General features: G+C 35.6%; 1 protein-coding gene and 1 long non-coding RNA gene across 8 annotated transcripts in view; one reads left to right on the top strand and one right to left on the bottom strand.

Moving 5' to 3' along the window:
- LOC117101002 overlaps positions 1-18058 on the top strand; it is a 24800-nt gene extending 6742 nt beyond the window's left edge. For 4 of the 7 annotated variants that reach the window (XM_033240842.1, XM_033240843.1, XM_033240844.1 and 1 more), the window contains exons 4-22: positions 3300-3462; positions 3850-4135; positions 4260-4309; positions 4662-4805; positions 5635-5713; positions 5967-6251; positions 6688-8024; positions 8268-8443; positions 8969-9190; positions 9755-10026; positions 10564-11062; positions 12089-12258; positions 12918-13113; positions 13224-13318; positions 13605-13722; positions 14002-14210; positions 14658-14743; positions 14981-15050; positions 15439-18058. In XM_033240842.1, coding sequence (XP_033096733.1) covers positions 3300-3462; positions 3850-4135; positions 4260-4309; positions 4662-4805; positions 5635-5713; positions 5967-6251; positions 6688-8024; positions 8268-8443; positions 8969-9190; positions 9755-10026; positions 10564-11062; positions 12089-12258; positions 12918-13113; positions 13224-13318; positions 13605-13722; positions 14002-14210; positions 14658-14743; positions 14981-15050; positions 15439-15519 — 4538 coding nt within the window. In that variant the 3' untranslated portion in view covers positions 15520-18058. Of the gene's footprint in view, positions 1-735; positions 970-1596; positions 2243-3296; positions 3463-3849; positions 4136-4259; positions 4310-4661; positions 4806-5634; positions 5714-5966; positions 6252-6687; positions 8025-8267; positions 8444-8968; positions 9191-9754; positions 10027-10563; positions 11063-12088; positions 12259-12917; positions 13114-13223; positions 13319-13604; positions 13723-14001; positions 14211-14657; positions 14744-14980; positions 15051-15438 lie in introns of those variants that run through there. The other 3 variants (XM_033240846.1, XM_033240847.1, XM_033240841.1) reach the window with 3 other exon arrangements.
- Positions 18059-18481: 423 nt separating this feature from the next.
- Positions 18482-20481, bottom strand: LOC117101009. Its single transcript, XR_004444210.1, has 2 exons — positions 20384-20481; positions 18482-19528 (listed from the first exon to the last, which is right to left on the bottom strand). It is a non-coding gene; the product is annotated as an uncharacterized LOC117101009 (long non-coding RNA).
- Positions 20482-20891: the final 410 nt, after the last annotated feature.

Genomic DNA, 20891 nt, shown 5'->3' with positions numbered 1-20891 from the left:
ATACAGTGTTAGAGAGTAAAATAACAGCTATAAAATGGTAAAAAAAATCATTCAAATCGGACATTTCCTTATGAAGTTACAAGCGTTTAACCACACAGCTGTTTAAAGAACAATATATGAGAAATCAGTCTTTAAAGTTTATGATTTTAGGCATTTCTCATGCAGAAACTATCTTTAAATCCTTAAAAAGTGTTGTTTTAACATTGAAAATGGGGAAAATAACAGCATAGAATGACGTGTAGATATATAAAGGTTAGTTTAGTGCAATAAAATAGATTTTTTAAAATTTGACATTCCAGCATGTTTTGGCCATTTTCTCTGAAACACGATTTGCGACGAGTGACTGGTTTGGCTTGTCTTTGCCACAATTGATCAACACATTTTTTTCATGTCTAAAGTCCTGTACGGGCTATCAAATTTTATTTGATATGTGACATGCCTGAATATGGTCATGATGACATCATGACTATATATGGGCATACAACATTTTTTTGTCAAAGAATATTTGGTAGATTGTTGTGGACAAATGAGAGTAGCTGGTACTGGTTTCCCGGCCAGCTCAGACACGAAGAGACCCTTAGGAGAGAAGCAATCTACTGTATGACCTATATTGTTGTCTATGCTTTGAGCACTCTCTGATCTTCATGAAATAGCATAAATAATGTTATGTATGTTTAGTCTGGACAGAGCTTAATGAATATATACTTTTGATTGATTACTATTTCATCACCAGTAGCAGGATGGATCTAACATTGGGAACTAAAGGAAATGTAGCAAAGCTGTAATTCAAAGTAGAAAGAAGTAGTACTAGGTGATAGCACCCGCTTGTGACTTTACATTCTGTCAATGATGGCAAAGCAGGACGGGGCGAAGCAGGATGGTAAAGCATCCGATCTTCAGATGAAACTGACTAACATATTTTCAGAAGTACAAGAAAAGTTGCCTTCACTAGACTTTGACTTTTCTGATGTAAGTTTAATTTTGTTGTGTATTACATCAAAATCTTGAATAAAACAAAAAAAAATAATATGAGGAAATAATAGAGATGATATTGGTCTGAAAAAGAAGTAAAGTGTTTCATGCACATCACTAGAAATCCAATCCTAAAGCCCTGTCCAGACTATCAAATTTTATTTGGTAAAAACTGTTGTTGCCAAATACACATATGCTATATATGGGCATAATATAATGTCATTACCATATTTAGGCATGTCACATGTTTTTGTGAAATAAAATTTGATAATAATGTCACATTGTATAGCACATAATGTACTAAAATGCTTCTATGCACTTCACATCATAAAAAATAAATAATAAAAATGGCACAGCAGGATAAAAAGACAGAATCTCTGAGGGTTCACCATCTACTGCCACAATAGCACAATCCCAAACTCCTACCTAGGTCACTCCAGTAAAGGGACGGGACACACATTTGCTGTGCCAGAGGCAATTAGGTGCTTAGGGATGGTGGCCAAGACAAGGGCCCCCAAGAGAGAATGCATGGAAATTTATCTTGTGAAGAGATATGTTATAAGGAGGTTTTTGAAAATGGGTAATGTGTGGATAGGACTTTAAACCTACTGTATGTCATTGCAGGTGAGTTCAGATGAGGAGTTAAGCATCTTCAATCGATCTTTAAAAAGTCCAACAACAGCGTCCAGTCGTGAGGATGTACTTTCACCAAAGAGTTGGCAGTCAGCATTAGTTATTGATAGCAATGAAAAGAACTGCAAAACTAATTCTGTCTCACAAACTGTGGATGTCGAAGGTTGCGATGTTATGGGCAATTTTGAAGTATGCTCCAATGGGTGGCAGATATCAGCAGATGGTGATAATTGTGCTGATGTCCAATTGGGGCACAAGACTTCAAACAGTACCAGAACATTGTCAGATGTAACCTTGACTTGGACAGAGAGTTCCACCTGTGATGAATTCAAAGATCACAAAGAGTCCAGTGGACATTCTGTTGAGAACTGCCCTGTTATTATTGAAAGAAATAAAAACAACAACAGTTTTGAAAGAAGGAGAATGAATACAGGAGGGATGTTGAAGAACCTTTCATCTGAAGAGGATAACAGGATTGTCTCCAGGTTCATCACCAGTCAGGCACCTGTGCTAGACTTCCAGAAGGTGGAAGAACAACAGTTAGATCATCTTCTAAACAGCCTCCCATTGGACTCTAGTAAAGACAACACTCAGCTTGATGTTCAACCTGGATTTTTTGATATAAAAAATGAAAGCTGTAAGTCAATATCAAAATGCATTATTATTAATTAAGTTCAAATTTTTAAAATATTTTATTATAGTTTGTTAGTATTTTATCAATTAATACAGGTTTAGATTCAATGCTTCATTTATGTTGTTAAATATTCAATTTAATTCAATGTACTTTTCCTTGTAAGAGTCTAATCATAACAAGTTGCCATATCTTTAAAGCAAAATCACAGATTTATGCAGAAATGGAAATGCATGAAGAAGTATCTACAGTGTTTGTATTGATTTTATTTATATTTTTTCATTAATATGTGTTTGATATAAATTAATATATTTAAGAGTAAATTGTAAGAATTTTCTTAAAGCAGCTTAGCTCAGTCGGCTAATCGGGTGGTAGCCATTGTGTGTGCGCTGAACCGTGGGGATTTCTGGGTCTTCGGTTCAATTCCCATCGCTGCCTCTCCTTGTGTTTCAGCTGGAAGGCTGAAAGACAAATAGCGCACCCTCTTTCGGATGAGACGTTCAAGCCGTTGGTCCCGTGTGCATTTATGGCCCATGTGCACGTTAAAGGATGCAGTACACTCTTCGGAAAAGATTAGGGGATTGTCTCCCGGTGTACTGCCCAATCACCACCAGAGAGACCCCACTGGAAATAAGTCTTCTTCTAAACTTTCGTGGGCTATCCTTGGTGTTTACACCAAATAAATGCAATTCAGTCCAATTTTAATATTTCTTTTATGTTTGTTTCTCAATCAGTTTTGAGAGCCACTGGACAATATTTCAGTATGCTTTTGGTAATTCTGTCTTGCCTATATATGAAACCTGTATTTTGTGTGTGTGTGTTAATTATTATTGAGACAAAATAAATGAAATGAAATCTGTAACTCACTAAAAGCCCTGTCCAGAATATCAAATTTTCTTTGACAAAAAAATAATATATGCCCCTATATAGTCACGATATGCCTATATATGGTCATGATGTGATGTCATCATGACCATATTTAGGCATGTCACATGTTTTTGTCAAATAAAATGTGATAGTCTGCATAGGGCTCTAAATTTGTTTTTATTTTTGAATGTGGTAGCATCTGAAAGTGCATCGTCGTTGATGAATAAGTTAGCCAAGTTATGTTTACAGCAAGCATCTCAAGTGAAAGCTGCAACATTGTCAAAAGACAAAGTTTCAAACAGGGATGCTCATAATGGCCACAAGACAGTAGCAAAGAGGTCAACAGGATCGAACATTGGGTGAGTCAGACATCAACACACTCCAGTTGTCACTCTGTTTTACATTATACTGTAGTGTTTACCTGCTAACAGTAAATATTCATTCTTTTCATAGTTATTGTTTTAGTGATTATCACCATCATTATCATCACCATTATCATCATTTGTATCATTGTCGATATTGTCATCTATATAGTCATCATTATCATCAGTATCGTCATCATCGATATCATCATCATCATCATCAATATCATCATCAATCCACTTTCGCCTAACAGCATAGCGTTTCTGCAAATAGTATTTCCAGTACATCGATTATTTGCCAGGGACAGCAGATCTTCATTTTTTAGTGTGTAGGACTTTATAGTTTACTTGTTTTGTTTATCTTTTTATTTAATTTTGTTACAGTAATAATCAGCAAAAGCTTATGTCGAGTGATGTGTCTACAGGTGTGTCAACAGGTGCTTCAACAGGTGCTTCAACAGGTGTCTCGAAGAGTGTGTCAACAGGTGTCTCAATAGGTTTGTCAACAGGTGTCTCAAAAGGTGTGTCAACTGAAACACTTGCAGTTACTTGCAGCAGAGGTGTATCCACAGGTTCAAATAATGACAAGGAAGCAAACAGAGGAACGATTTTTCTTGATTTAAGAGAAAAAGATGAAATAAATGTAGCAAAGGAGACCAAAGTGGATGAAGTAAGTAAACCATTATACTCTGTGCACATAACTGACAGGAACGGTACTGCTGTATATATGCCCATAATAAAAAAGAAATGGCTATGTAATAGTTCACTTAATATATGTTTTTTCTTCTATAAAGCCTGCAGGATTGGTAGCTATTCAAAGAATTCTGAGATTGCATGAAGCTGTGTAAGTTTTTTAAAAGTTATTTATGTCTCTTTTTTGCTCTTCACTTATGAAATGCTTATCTTCTTTGTTTTACATCTTCATTTACTTATCATTTTTGTTTTCTTCTTTCATTGTTGTGAAATGTTTTTACGACTGCGTTGTACAACAATCCTACAACCGTCGGCTGGCAAATCCATCTTTGCTCTCTGTGAGATGGCGCAACGTCATCTGCTGAGTGCTGATTGCAGGCTCAGCAGATCATCATTATTAATGATCCGTTGGGCATGTCTCACCATGTTGTATTCTTTTTGGGATTACGTTGGCCGACAGCCATCACACATGTTTCTGATTTGTAAGCAAATCTATTTTTTAGAGGTGGCTGTGAGGAATCTGATGACAATGACGATGAGGATGGTATAGATTGGCAAAAACAGCGCAAGCAGATAAGGACTGCTATCAGTGAAGGCCAATCACTCAAGTCATGTAACGATTTACCCTCACCTCGCAAGATATCCCGGTAAGATAAAATGACACTCAAGTAAACAAGCAGTTACTGTATTACATTTTATAACACACTTCCTTTCATTTGATTGGTTGAATTCGTCCCAAGTGACATTAGTTATTTTGCCCATTTTATCGCTCATCGATTTCGTTCCATCGTGCATTTTTTTTCTGTCCATTTCCTATGGATACGGAATTACTTCAACCTAATGCAATCTTGGTTAAAAAGACGCAAGACTGCCTTTTTCCGGAAGGTTAAATCCATGAATCGATGTCACGTCACCTATAACCTCTACTTATAAGCCTACTTCTTGCTGAACTTAGCAAGAAGTCTTAGCTGTGTGCAATGAATCTGAAATTTTGTGTACTGTAAACAGCTGTAAGTTATCTTAATTGCGTGGATGATACCGATATACCTGCTACACCGATTTCTAGCCTAGCCCTAGGTAGGTTTTGCGCGGAAGATTAGGCTCGCCTAGGCCAAAGCCAGACTAGCTAGGCCTAGGCCGAACCGATCTATTTAGGTGTGTTGTAAAACAAATAATGTTGTAGTCGTGCAATGGAAAGAATATTTTCATTCGTTGAAAGACTGTTCCATTCAACTTATGAAATATACTTCCTATTGCACTCATAAACATTATTTGTATACCACTACACTGTATCTTGACCTACACTAGGCTCCCAAGTGTGTATAATGAACACTGGTATTGATAATATTTGTTATTGTTCATTTATTCACAACCCTTCACACAGTATAATAATTCATTTATATAGTATTCATTATAATAAACATAATGATTAAACATAATAATGAAAGGTAACAATTATATTTTAACCATTTACAGGACCAGTAAAGTGCCGGCACCCCCTAGAGTTTTGCATCTTCCACCCAAGAAAGAAGTCTCTGAAAGTCCACAACAATTGGTTTGTAAAGATTTTGAATCCTTAAGTTAATGTCAAATGATTTACCTTTTTGTAACAGTCTACAGAGTCATCATTAGTCAGAACTACTAGAAATTCAATTTATTGTACCTTGAATGGCTTCCCTTTTAAATTATTTGAAGTTTTAAAGTAAAAAATACCATAACAATATCACATTTTTTACCATACTGGGGAGTATGTATGGAAATAATTTCCTCTGTACAAATTATGATATCAGCAACCATTTTTATTTCAGCAGGCTAAAGAGTCAGAATCATTGGGTCTTAAGTCAAGAGAAACTGATGTTAAATTAGGTTCTGATGAAGCAAGTGTTAAAGTTGTGAAGAGATGTCCAGAAGGTCATTTAACAGACAAGGTCAAGAAACAGAAAGAAGCAGATTCAAAAAAATTACGCAAGCAACATGAGGAAGAAAAAGCCGCAAAACACAGACTTCAAAAACACCTTGATGCATTGAAACCAAAGCTTTCAATTGGTGGAAAAAGCAAGAGCTGCCCAGCTACTGATATTTTGTTTGATGTGGTATGTATGCATTTCAAACAAAGTGATTGACTGGTTGATAAATTTATAGATACTCAATACTCAATTACTTGTATTGCAATACAAATACAATATATTGAAGTTCAACAATATACAGACGTCACCATCTCCTTAATTTAAACAAACAGTTTAAATTGTTCAGCTAATTGATGCACTCGGCTTGATTTACATACTCATCTGTAGAATTGCTGTCACAAACACCACATAACTTTTATTTATTTATTGCACATCCAACAGTGTATACACCAATTACAGGATGAAAATATAAAATATAAAAACTTACACAATATCAATGGAAAACCTAAAGTTATTTTAGTTTTTGTATGTTCTTTATACAGTAATGTCAAGTGTGTCGAATCATATGCACTGTCCATTAAATACTCTTACTCATGGCTCTGTACATTATTTGATTTTACAGGAAGCATCATATACAAAAGTACCAGACTGCTTACCACCAGTTGCAAAGTATAATGGTGAGACACTTCTGCTGAGCGTGTGCTTAACAAGCTGTTTGCAGATAAAGACCAACAGTAGTGCAGGTGGTAGGATCCTTGATTCCAGCCAACAAGAACTCTCTGCTACTTACATTACTTTGCTAACCTGGCTTCTGTCATGTGTCCCACGTAATTTTGACTTCCTTATGTCTCCAGAAACTGCTGAAAGTGAGAAATATTTGCCATTCTTTGTTGTTGGACTTCAGCAGCATTTACTTGATGGTGAATTGATGCTCATGGTTGCTGTCAGACCAAGTGGAAAAAAGACTCCGTTGGTAACAAAACACAAGCGCAAAAAGAAGGAGTCAAAGCAGAATTGCTCTAATTTTGAACAAGCTATAACTGAGTTCTTAAATGTGAACACTTTGCATAGTGTTTGTCCAAATTCAGAAGGAGCCTTTTCACTAATAATAAGCAGTGATGGTATGCCTTACATACTATCTGCCCATTCCCAAGACAGACACTTTACTGAAGGAACTTACATTCCAGAACTTCCGTACATCAATAACAGAGCTCTTAGCACATTCATCAGTGTACAGAGTAATGCAGAGACTATCGAGCGTGTCTTTAAAGCTCCTGTCGGCTTCTTTTGGCAGATATTGGAGTCAGAATATCTTGCTTGTGACACTTCATCCAGCGAGCAATATGATAATGATAACGGCATACAGAACACTATGTCGTTAATAAGCCAGTCAATATATCATGACCAAGTTTGCATGCTTAGCATCTTAAATCGAATCCTCCACGAAGGCTTTGATATTTGTGGGCTTCGTTTGGTCTATGCGCCGGAAGACATGTGCTTGGAAGTCCCAGCTGCCAAATATGGCCGTAAACAGATGCTAGTGGATTCCCCACACTCTGAGTTGGATCAAGTTGTCATCGAAGATCTTAATAATGTTGGTCCGATTCTAGTGTTTGCTTTGCGAGGTGCTAATGCGCGAAGGAATTGGTTGAACATTGTAGGACCCTCAGACCCACAGATTGCCCGCCGGACAGATCCAACATCATTGGTTGCCCTCTTTGGTGGAGACGACAGATCTGAGGTTGGAATATATTGTCCTCGTAATCAAGACCGTGTTAACTACGAGTTAGCACTGTGGTTTGGCGGGAGAGTACCAAATAATGGTGTTGTTGATGTAGGTCCAAGCATTTCCAAATCACAGAGACACAAAGGAGGGAGCAATAAGAAGAAACCAGCTAGAAATAATAATTGCAATGATGAGGTTGGAGATGGCAATGAAGATGAGGCGACAGCACTAAGGTAACTGAGTTTTTATGCTCTCTCAATTATAGAACTCTTGTATACTTTGTATATCTGTCATCCTCATGCTAGTTTTGGATTCTACCCCTCACCCATTAAGTTATACTGTATATTAACTATTTTTGTTTGGCTTGTCTGTGTTACGTTTTCTCATTCACAATTTTTATTCATGTAAGTTCATTTCCAAATTTTTATTGCCAGTTGTGGTTATACAAGTACAGTAACATGTATTTTTCTTTGCAGTTCCGTTCCACCAGCACTGCTCACTGCATCTACATCATCGGATATCTTCCTTTTGGTCTCTCCAATAATTTCTCCCATGTGCATTGGTACCATCTTGTCAACATGCTGTAAAAGAGGTTTTCAACTAAGAGGTTTAAGAAGACTCAGACTTAATTCTAAAAGAACATCTGTACTGGGTTTGTTAACATTTATGTGCCTCTGTAGTATGGTTCGATCTTAATATTAAGGGCAACATAATATGTACACAAAATTTCAAGTCTACTTCCTGAATACTTAACTAGGTAAACCGACTAATTGCCTATTCTTTCTCACATGAGAAACACCCCTCGAAAAATAATAGAACAGTCGACTCCTGGCGCCAAGCACAAGCGGCCCCGCAACCATGCAATTTCATTCGTTTTTAATATGTTTATTAACAATAACTAAGGTACCCATCATGTTAATGGCTGCAAGTATAACATAAAATAATAATTGATGTTTTAATAATAATTGATGTTTTAATATTGTTAAACTTCAATTTGGTGAAGATTATATTTTATCTTGACAGATTGCAATAATATGGATTTGATTTGATTTGATTTGATAAAATAGTATGTTGTACTTGCTTGAATAGAATACTTATACCATACGGTACTTTTGTGTCTTGTTATAGAGGTTTTGAGTGTCTGTTTTGTCAAAAAATATTTTGTGTTTTTTTTTAGGAATGACCGGACATCAAGCTAGAGTTTTTAGCCCTGTGTCTTGCACCACACCAACCTCACCACAGAACTATGATCAACTACTTCGTGAACAGCTAGAGCATGGGTTTTCAACAGCTACACCCTCCCCTATGCCATCACTTGTGATTCTGTTGCGGAGGGAGAATGCCTTTAGTCAGGGGTATTCTTTGGTTAAATACCTAATGGTTCAGTTGGCGTTGCAAGGCAAGATTTATTGTATTTTTGGTTAAGGGGAGAGCAGTTCAGCTCAGTTGGCTAATCTGGTGTAACCACTGAACCGTGGAGATTTCTAGGTCCCTGGTTCAATTTGGATAGGGCAATAAATCTGTTGGTTATGTGTGCATTACGGCCCATGTGCATGTTAAAGAATGCAGTACACTCTTTGAAAGAGAGCAGGGGATTGTTTCCCGGTGTACTGCACAATCACCACCAGAAGGACCCCACTGGAATTAAAGTCTTCTTCCAGACTTACAGTATGTGGGCTATCCTTGGTGTTTACACCAAATAAATCCATGCAACTTTCCATAATTTGCTCTCATTTGTCACATTACAATCACTCCTTTATTTCATTAATTGGGCCATCTCCATCCCAGCCCCCAGACATGTCACTCTAGATTATATACTTACAATAATCATTAATTTCTAAAAAAATCATAAAAATCTTTACAACAATCAATTATAAACATCATTATAATTGATAAATTGATGTTTGATTCTACTGCATAATAATTACTTTATTAATGAAAACAATTTGTTGTTTTTATGCAGGTTTGCTAGTGGCAATCCAGAAAAATATCAGCACTAAACTGACTTGTAGTGCATGCTTCCATATTGCTCCATACAGCGAATCACTAATGGCAAACCTCGGGGGTGACATTTATCGTGTTCCGGACAGTGAGCGACACATTAGTCTCCTTAATCAAGGAACGTTTTACACAAACCCTGAAATGGAACAAGTAGTGGCTGTGACATTTGTTGGAGTTGAGGCTATCAAGCTGATTGGTGGTTATTTGGACAAGATGCTAGGCTTTTCCACTACAGTAAGTCAAGAAAACTTTTTTTTTAAAGTTTAATATATTTATAAACAGAAACCATTAATTAATCATTATACTGCAGGTGGGCAAATTGCGGCCTGAAGGCGACATGCTGCCCAACAGTGATTTTTACTGCCCGCAAAATATATTGAAAACCCTGCGTGCAGCCGCCAACCATATACGGCTATAAAACCCCTTGTGTTTTTGGCCCGACACTGATCATCTGTAAAAAGCAATATTAGAACTTAGCATGTGTTATAAAAGCAGTCCATGAATGTTTTTGGAAGCATACATGAAACATGATGGAGCTGGCATTGACTGCCAGTGAAAACTTGTGTCTAATAAAATGTCATCTTTAAAGTTATTCTGGGAATGCTGCCTCATCATTTTCTGTTATCACATGAAACATGAAAGTTTAGGTACGGCCCACGGTGTTAAATCAAAACTTTACTTTGGCCCTCCGACACATTTTAATGAATACCCCTGCATTAGACATATTTAGTCTCTAGGGTAATAACTTGATGTTTTTGTTCCATTCCATAGGGTGTCGAATTGCTTGGATTCAAATGGCTTCCATTACTTACCTCAGCTCAAGCCAAAGAAATCACACCATTTGAAGTAGGAGATCGCCACTGGCATTCCAGCCTCAAGTTCCTGACAGCAAACCCAGTTGTGATATGTATCATGCGAGGCATCAATGCCTTTCAACGTGTACAAACTTTCCTTGGTATTCATTTGAGTGCGCAAAGCGCCAGCTCTAATTCGCAAAGTCTAGAAAAGTTGTTATCGCCCACCGCTGAATTGGCTTATCGCCAAACTGTCATCTTCTTCTCGGATCGTGAATTATTTTCAGATCCCTCAGTTCGTATGAATCTGCAATATCAGCCACCACTTCGCAACCCTAGCCTAGAAGCCATTTCTACTGCTCGCTTTACATGGGCTGATGATCTTGTGTCAACAACAATTGGGAAGAATAGAGGACGTGGTGGAAAACAGAAGTCCCTCGTTGTTGAGGAGTCTGTTTTCAAATCAATGACAGCAGGCAAGTACAGTATTAACCCATTGCATGCAGCTCTATCCACACTATCATATTTAGTGTCACAAATTTGTGTGAATTGCCATAGAATATGGACATGATGATGTCATATTACATCCATATATGGACATGATGATGTCATATTACATCCATATATGGATATGATGATGTCATATTACATTCATATATGGACATGATGATGTCATATTACATCCATATATGGACATGATGATGTCATTACATCCATATATGGATATGATGATGTCATATTACATCTATATATGGATATGATGATGTCATATTACATTCATATATGGACATGATGATGTCATATTACATCCATATATGGACATGATGATGTCATTACATCCATATATGGACATGATGATGTCATATACATCCATATAGGGCATGATGATGTCATGTTATGTCCATATATAGGCATGATGATGTCATGTTATGTCCATATATAGGCATGATGTCATGTTATGTCCATATATGGGTATGATGATATATTACATCCATATATGGGTATGGAGATATATTACATCTTTATGGGTATGATGATGTCATATTACTTCTATACAGTATATGAGCATGATGATATCATATTATGTCCATATATTTGCATGATGATTTTACATCTACAGTAAATATGGACGTTTCACAGGTACATGTCATCATTTTATAGTGTGAAAGAGCTCTTCTCCTTGTCAGTTGTTATTTAACAAATATAACCAACAGTTAAGTGGATTAACTCAATTTAAGTTGATGCCAGATGTTCAAGTTCTTGCTAATTTTTCTGATTATGATCTCCTATGGACTGTATTAAACCCACTATTATTTTTAATTGGTTGTTTGAAAATTCAACATATGAAAAATGGAATTTCATGAACTATTCGATATATTAAGTACCAACTGATTTCTAGATTAATTGATCAATAAACCAGTTTTTGGTCAATTTATTGATTAATTATACTTTGGACACTTTTACAAAAGTTTGATCACTTCTATTTTCCTTTGTTTTAACAGGTCCTAGGCCAATAACCACAATAGCTGTGATCAAGCCAGACTCAGTAAAGCGTAACCTTGTCAAGATCTTGAAGTACATAGCGAGAGAGGGCTTTAAAGTAGTGGCCTTTAAGCTTCTAGTAATGAGCATGGACCAGGCTACGGCATTAATCCCCAGTCAATATAAACAGGTATGATGACTGTGCTACTGTTAAACTGTGCTACAGCATTTGTCCCCAATCTATATAAACAGGTATGAACACTTGGGTAGGCTTAAACTCTGCTACGGCATTAGTCCCCAATTAATATAAACCGATATGAACACTGGGGTAGGCATAAACTGTGCTACGGCATTTAGTCCTCAATCAATATAAACAGGAGTAACTCAAGCCAGGCAGCTAGAACAGGCTATGGCAATAATTTACTCAATATACAGTTATTAAAATTATGCAAATTAAAAAATTATAGTTATTAAAATTTCTTATTAAGCTGATTAATGATATAATTTTTGATGGTAATTTTTCAAGATAGAATGTTAATGTTTTTTTTTAATGTTTAACTTTGATGAAGAGGGGTAAAATTGATGGACTCGTAAGAGTTTCTGTGTTGTCCATTTTTGCAGTCTTACCTATTGATAACTTTGATTAGTTCTATTATTTATTTAATTTGTTTTCATCTACATTATGTTTACAAATGGTCAAAATTATTTTGAATGGAATTTAATTAAGTTCAGGTAGGACCTGATATCAGTATGTTTACAAATGGTCAAAATTATTTTGAATGGAATTTAATTAAGTTCAGGTAGGACCTGATATCAATCAATTGATAATGTTTCTTGATCGATATTTAGAATGACAGATATGTTGAGTCCCACAAGGAGTTACTGACCTCAAGACCATCGCTGGCACTCTGCCTGCAGCGAGAGAATGCTGTCAAGAAACTAGTGGACTTGTGTGGACCTGTAGATCCCAAAGACAGTAGGACCATCAACCAGTTTTTATGGAGAAGTATATTTGGTCATGATGCCATCAGCAATGGTCTCCATGGTAACTAACAACGTATTATTAAATGTATAAAAAGTTTGAAGGTTTGGTTTTGATTAGATTTGATTTGTTTCTCCTGTTTCTTATTGTTTTAAATGCTTTTTTTTTTCAAGTTTCTGATAGCTACAATGCTGCTGTTTCTGAGGAGAAGCTGTTTTTTCCTGCTGGCTTATGCTGTCAACAAACTCAAGATCTCTTGGCTGATGGGGTAAATGTTAATATGACATATGTACATACATGGTATCATTTATCCCTTAAATACTGTAATATGTAATAAGTGCTCCTATTAAAGTTTCTGAATAAGCACCGCACTGAAGCCTCCATAAAGTTTACATGTGCTGTGGCACATATTTGTTCATTCACAGTAGATGTTTGAAAAAGTTCTTTGCTATTTGTTAACCATTTTTAAATCAGATGAGTAGTGGGATTCTTAATCGTAATCATTATTTTTTTCTTTATGTTATGATATTTGACCAATAAATGTTATTTTGTAGATTCGGTGTCCATCTCAAGATGACCTGATTTGTGATGGAAATGGAGGACGGAAATTTATTATGAATGATAATGTTGTAAAGAATGATCAGAATGAAAATGAGTTTGTGTTTCAAGCAGGTAAGAATAAGTTGTTCACTGCAATACCATTTACATATCCATTTGAAATAAGCTTTTCTGGACCCTCGTAGCTCTTAGCCAAAGTGTTCATAAAGATATGTTTATAATTAGTGCTATTGACAAATACTGCAACCAATATTTCACAATTACTTGATACATTATTTTACTTTAATTTACATTTAGAATTGTTTGTATGTGTTTATCATTTTCATGTATATGAATAAAAGAAATACTAGGTAGTTACTATTAAAACATTTTTTACACTTTTGTGTTCTGTAGCTCACAGTGGTCTTTGCGAAACTACATGTATGGTACTGACTTCACGCCTGATTTTGTGGACCAATCAGAAGAATCAGAATATCTATGTGGACATTTTAGAGAAGTTGGTTGGGGCAGGTTTCCAATTAGTGGGAGGGCGTATGATGTGGCTAACAGAAGGTCAAGCTGGAAAGGTTGTTGATCTCTTCAAATGCTCCCGTGATAAATTGGTATGTGATGTCACTGCAGGATATTAAACTTAGTCTCATATTATAGAGGGCGACATTATACCCTACATTTTCTTTTGCAGTGGTTTTAGCAAATTTAGCCAATTCTTGTAACAACCAATCACAAAGCATAATCATTTGGGAAAGTGTTTATATATTTTAGTTTTATTCAAACAACATCAAAATTCAATATATCAGCTTTACGCTAAATTGCGTTAATTGCCCAGTATAAATATAAGAGTAACTTGGAACTATTTAAATTTCATTTTAGGGTTTTTATTCATGTAAATTAAATGTTTAGGGAATGTGTCCCTCCAATGTGAAATTGCCCATATTTGATTCTCAGAAAGCTGTTGGTTGCAACAGTTTTGGTTGTTAACAGAACTTTTTTCTGCATTTACTTTACAGTTAGGCCTACATACTTTCACAACATGGATTTTTTATTTTCAGGTTCCTGTTCTTACCAAGGGGCCAAGTTTAGTTCTTGCTCTTCAACGGGATAATGCAGTCACATGCTGGGAAACCATTCTGAAAAGGTAGCATTGAATATGCATTTGAATTCTGCCATGTAATACTTGGTGGAATAAAATTGATGCATTCATTGGTATTATGCCTTATGTGAGCGGAGTTGTGTAGCTTAGTGGTCAGGGTGCTTGCTTTGTAAATGCAATAATCCTGGGTTCAATTCCTATGACTTGATAAATATAAATATGAAAAATATGACTTGGTTTTTTAAAAACATGTTACAACTGTTATTTCCTTGTTGATTACAGCTCGGTGGCTTCATCTGAAATTATAACAAAATATGCAGAGCAAATCCTGAGGCCAGCAACACTTCCAGAGGTATTGAAATATACATTTGAAGAAATATGATAAATTACTAATTTAACTTGGTTTAATAGACAAACTCGGTTTGCATGTTTGCAATTGATACCCACTATACGTCACATGACCAACCTAGCGGAATGTGTCTATTGGTTACCTAGGTAATTGTAGAAGTATGCAATTGTGTTTTGGTTAAATTCTTAATGTGTCATGTTAATAAAAGATACTGATTGAAAGTAAAATAAAAATTAAGTTCAGAATATACTACAAAGGAAATGCTATGTCCACAAAAAAAAGCAAGTTACTCATCAGCAACGTTAAGTATGTAAAGCAAGAGAAATATAACGTCACTAAGCAACAGCAGCAATTGATTTTTCAGTGATTTATTTTGTAAATTTCATTTCAGGCCCACAATGCACTTGGGTTTTTCTTTGATGAGTTGTGTTGTTCTTCTCAAGGAGAAATTGTACTTGAGAAACAGGAATGATGAGGAACTAGAGCTACAAGTCACTATGGTAATGACATGGCTTCTTCAGTGCTTGGCCTATAGCTGGCATCCAAGTTAGTGTCCTTTAAGCTTTGTCCAGAGAGAGCTTTTTTCTAGGCAATATTTTATTCAACAGTTGGCCGACTGAGTTACTAAGTTAGAAATTCAAAACGAACTTCAGTCGTAGTTCGAACTAAATCTTCAAAATTGCGTCATTTCATATTCTTAAAACGAACGCTTTGACTAGCACTACGACTAAATCTCGCGAATCTCGACTAAAATGATACCTTATTATTTTAGTCAGCCTGCTTTTTGTAACTCACAATAGAGTAAAATGCATAAAAACGATTGCATACGTAGGTCTGATGTGTCTTCGGTGTGTTCAACAAAAGAGACACCAAATTCAGCTTCCAAAAGGTGAAAATAACATGTTTTGCTAGCCACATGCGATAGTACCTGATTTAAACAAAATTCCCTCGTGTTGCTGTCAACAAATATGGCGCTGCCCTCGATCGGGCTCAACTATAATAGTTCTCCTTGGAAAGCAATTTTTCAGTGAAACTTCAAATTCGCTGTCATTATATGTTAACGACTAATAAAGTTATTATTATAGAAAATTAATTAAGCGATTGATGGTCTAATATGAATTATGAGGAAATATGTTTTTGAACAACAGACGGCACCTTAATATTCATCCGCCTTACCGGATTTTCAAAATTTCGTCTGCTATTAAAATGAGCTCTTTTCATTGGTTAAATTTGATAGTTGTTGCTTGCCAGCCATCTTCAGATGAACTAAAAATAGGACTTGAATTATTTGTAGGTAGAACTTTGAATACATTGTTAATAAACACAAATTTAAGTTTAAGTTGCAACTAGGACTAAATGAAGTTCTAGTTCAAAGTTGGACTAAAGTTTGTTTTAAGAATGTGGGCATATGTCTATTGTCTCAAATGAATGACCTTTTACTCTTTAAGAGTCATATTGTTCTTCTTAATAACTAGATTTCTGTAACTTGAAACCTTATAATCATTATGCAACAAGTAACTATTAATTCTGAGACAACTACTGTATACTATATAGTTGCCTCAGATTGCACCAGCCTATCAATAGTGATTATAATAATATAACTGCTTTGCTGTTATATTAATTTTTATTTTATGATTTGTTATTAAAATAAGATGAACAAATAGTTAATAATTCAAGTTGTTAAGTAATACAGTTTCAAGTCTACTGTTACAGTGCCTTTTTTTATTTAAGTATTCTAATATTCTATGGTAAACAATAGCGAATATGACATTATTATTCATGTACAAGTATAGCAACTGAACACTATTACATCCCAATGGGCAAATCATTGGTTGTAGCAGCGCTGATTCTCTCCGCTACATGATACTGTGCTTCCCAGGGAGCTAAGAGTGTCTTTCATAGGTGTATAGTCTAGTGACCAGGTGGATTATTAATGAGCTTTCGATTGCACAAAGACGGTAGGACATAGAACGTAATGACGTCACTAAAAGTCATCTGCGCATGCAAAACGTTAAGGTCACCTCGTCGAGCAGATTCTGGAACGCAATTTGGCCAAATCTACGTATGCAGAGAGCGTAAGATGCCAGGTAGGACGGTCACGCATGAGTGATTCCGTTCTAGCGTCGCACAAATCAAAAGCTCCCTTATGTAAGCACATAGAGACAGTTTATTGCAATATGTGCTATGTAAATGTAGCATTATTATTATTATTATTAATATTATTTAGGACCACTCGTGTCTAAAAAACATAGTGTACCACTTTTACAGCCCATCAACAATGCAAGTTGTAATGATTTTTTTTTCACAAGTTGTAATGATTTTTTTTCACAAATTGCATCCTTGCGATTTTGAGATGTCATTCTCAAAATGAAGTTATTCCTATGCGGTTGTCACTCTACAGTGCCTCACCGACGTCCATTTTCTTTAAATAAGAAAAACATTCTATTAATGATATAAAACCTCAAGTTATATTCACTTTATAAACACTAACTGTAAGGTCATTAATTTTTAAATCATACCAGAGGATTGATATAACAATTGATTTAAATGTCATTGTTTTAGTTATGTTTTATTTAATTTTGAGTTTAAAATTATATATTACTGTAGTATAATATTTATATAACAGATTACCATTGAATATATACTGTTTATATGTAAATTATAAAGCAGAGATTTACAGATTGTGTTTTTAATACAGGGTATTTTATTTTAATTGGTAAATGTGTTGCAGTTGAAATCATTCATTACCCCATAGTCTTTTACTGAAACATTCCAGATACTTTTTTCCGTCCAATAAGTAAAACAATAATTACACCAATTATAATGAAAGTTTATTAGTGTTATGCAAGATTGATATTGTGTATTGATACTCTATGTATATTTATAGTTCACTGTTACTTTATAAAAGTTTGCTGGTTATTGAATCGTTGGAATGTTTGTTATTGAGTCAGTTGATCACAGGAATTAACCTTCAGGGATATTGTTGTGCATTAAATACTTGTGGCTGGTAAGAGTGGTTATTAACAGTATTTGTTATGATAACCATTGACATTGTTGCATATTGAGTGGTGTTAACTACAGCAGTATTAACAGAATCTGTGTACAGATTATCAAATTTTCTTTGAAAATTACTGTTGAATGCCCATATATAGTCATGATGTGCCTATATAAGATCATAATGTGATGTCATCATGACCATATATAGTCATGATGTGCCTATATATGGTCATGATATGGTTTGATTGTGAGGACAGGGTTTAACACAGTCAAATCAATATCAATCTGTATGCGGGTAGTTACAACCTCAGACGGAAAACTTTAAAAGATCAGCCTCTACCTTGACTGTCATACAAGACTTGACTTTGATTTGGAAACCTTAGGGTCTTAAACATTTGAGAAATGCACAAAACTCAGGAAATGTGAGGAAAGACCAGTTAAAAATACAAATAACAATTTAATTGAATACGAGTAACAATATCAAGGATAAGAATGTAAAAATGACGAGTGAAATTAGGTTTATCAATTAAAACCATAAAACTTTAGTAAAATGGTTGAGGTTATTTACATTTCGCTACTAAAACTTTCCTAAGTACAGAATTAATGGCTATTTTCACATGGAATTTGGCGCTTACTATCATGGCCCAATGAAACAATGTACATTCAATACTATTATAGAACTGTACAATATTAACATAAATTTAAGCATACACCTACATAATAAACAAAGACAACTACTGGAAGACAAAATTGGATTGCATTCGCATTCAGGCGACCCCATAACTTAAAATGTTTTAGAGATGACTCAGAAATTTGGCACAAAACTGGTTATCACCTATTGCATTAACTACATTGAAACAGTTTGAAAGTGTTGCAAGTGTCAGTCATGAAAACTTCCTGTTAACCAAATATTAGACATGGAAAAATGATAGAGTGATAGTTTCTCCTTTACTCTTCAATATATTTCCGCTAGGACCCACCTCTGAATATTGTTGCTAAAGCCCTATAAAACGACAGCCATTCATAGAGAATCATGGCTGAGCTTGCTGAATCGTAAACGTAAACTTGCATGTTAGAAATGAGTCTATTGCCTGCCTATTGTATAAGACGTTCTGATTGGTCAGTTGTTTAGTTTGATTGACACTCCAGGAAGCTCCATTGATATTGCATTGCATAGCTTTGCATGTTGAATAGAAGATATCATCGACATACGATTGTGTGGTAACATCATCAGCATAATGATGCCCGCACAGGATACCTTCTCAACATATGATGACATCATCGACATATGATAATATCATCAACATACGATGACATCATCGCAATATGATGACATCAACATATGATGACATCATCAACATAAAATGACATCAGATAGTTTGTTCCCTTAGGTAACAGTAGTTTATTTACAAATCTACCGCTTTACTTTTGTAAGGCTTTTTTCGGTTTGAAGGTTTTGACTGCTCCAATATATCTGGACCAATCTACAAGAAATAAATAAAAACAATCAATCGGATTTGTTTAATGGAGATAATATTTTATGTTATGTACTTGTACAGTATTTAATACTAAATCAACATACTAAAAATGTGAATATGCTATTGATACTGTATAACTCCTTCTTTGGGACACCCCTATTAAGGGGACACTACTATTAAGGGGACACTTTTTTTGGCAGTGAAGTGAGGAAAACAAACACTACGGCCAACACTATTCAGGGGACACTTTTTCGATCCTGAAGGTGTCCCCTCACCCCTCAGGGGTTTTACTCCGGAAGCCCTGTGTCTAGCCTCTTGTTGGAGTGCTATCAGTAAGCTTGTGAAGCCACAATTGCTGTAATTCGCTTGGTAGTTTCCATTCGGTGACAATGCTCCTTTAATTGGGAACCCTGAGCCCTATCAAATTGACAACAGCACATCGCATGGGTCATCTCACTTTGCTATGTGGCGTGTCATGCACTGTGAAACCCTGAGGCCCATCATAATTACAACAGCACATCGCATGGGTCATCACACTTTGTATGTGGCGATTCATGCACTGTGGAACCCTGAGCCCAATCAAATTGACAACAGCACATCGCATGGGTCATCACACTTTGTTATGTGGCGAGTCATGCACTGTGGAACCCTGAGCCCCATCATAATGACAACAGCACATCGCATGGGTCATCACACTTTGTATGTGGGGATTCATGCACTGTGGAACCTTCAGCCCTATCATAATGACAACAGCTCATCGCATGGGTCATCACACTTTGTATGTGGCGATTCATGCATTGCTGAATTAAGCTAAAACTTAAAAACAAAAAACAAAAAACAAAAAAAAACAGATGTAGTTACCCCAGATGTTGTACTTGAGGAATCATCTCTTCTTTCCTTTATGCCAATGAATTCGATGTCATTGTATGAGAAGCCAGACTGCATGCTAGTAAATTGGAAAAACAAAATACACTTTGTAAAAAGCATGATATTGCATCTAAAGGACAAGTCATTATTAAAGTATAATAACTGACCTTTTGTACTAAGCCCCGTCCCTTGGATATCGTCCCACAGAAATAATAGCGTTCAGACTTAGCGGGTTTAGCCAGGCGAGAATTTGCGTAATAATGAACCGTAACCAGGAAACGTGTTTTAAAACAATAAATCTGCCAGTCTGTGAGATGAGCCGGGTTTATCCACCTAGTCTGAACTAGGCTTAAGTAAACCAAAAGTAAACTAAGAAATATGTACTGTACTGTTAATTTGTGACGTTTAAGTCTGTTATATATAATAGAAACCAAATGAAATCATTTTAGCTTAACCATTACTATATATGCTAATCGACTAGGCAGAATATTTATTTAAAATA

Source organism: Anneissia japonica, unplaced genomic scaffold (genome assembly GCF_011630105.1).
Source record: "Anneissia japonica isolate Jap-2015-1 unplaced genomic scaffold, ASM1163010v1 scaffold1785_len1016330_cov206, whole genome shotgun sequence".
Lineage (NCBI taxonomy): Eukaryota > Metazoa > Echinodermata > Crinoidea > Comatulida > Comatulidae > Anneissia > Anneissia japonica.
This window is presented reverse-complemented; position numbering and strand designations above follow the sequence as displayed.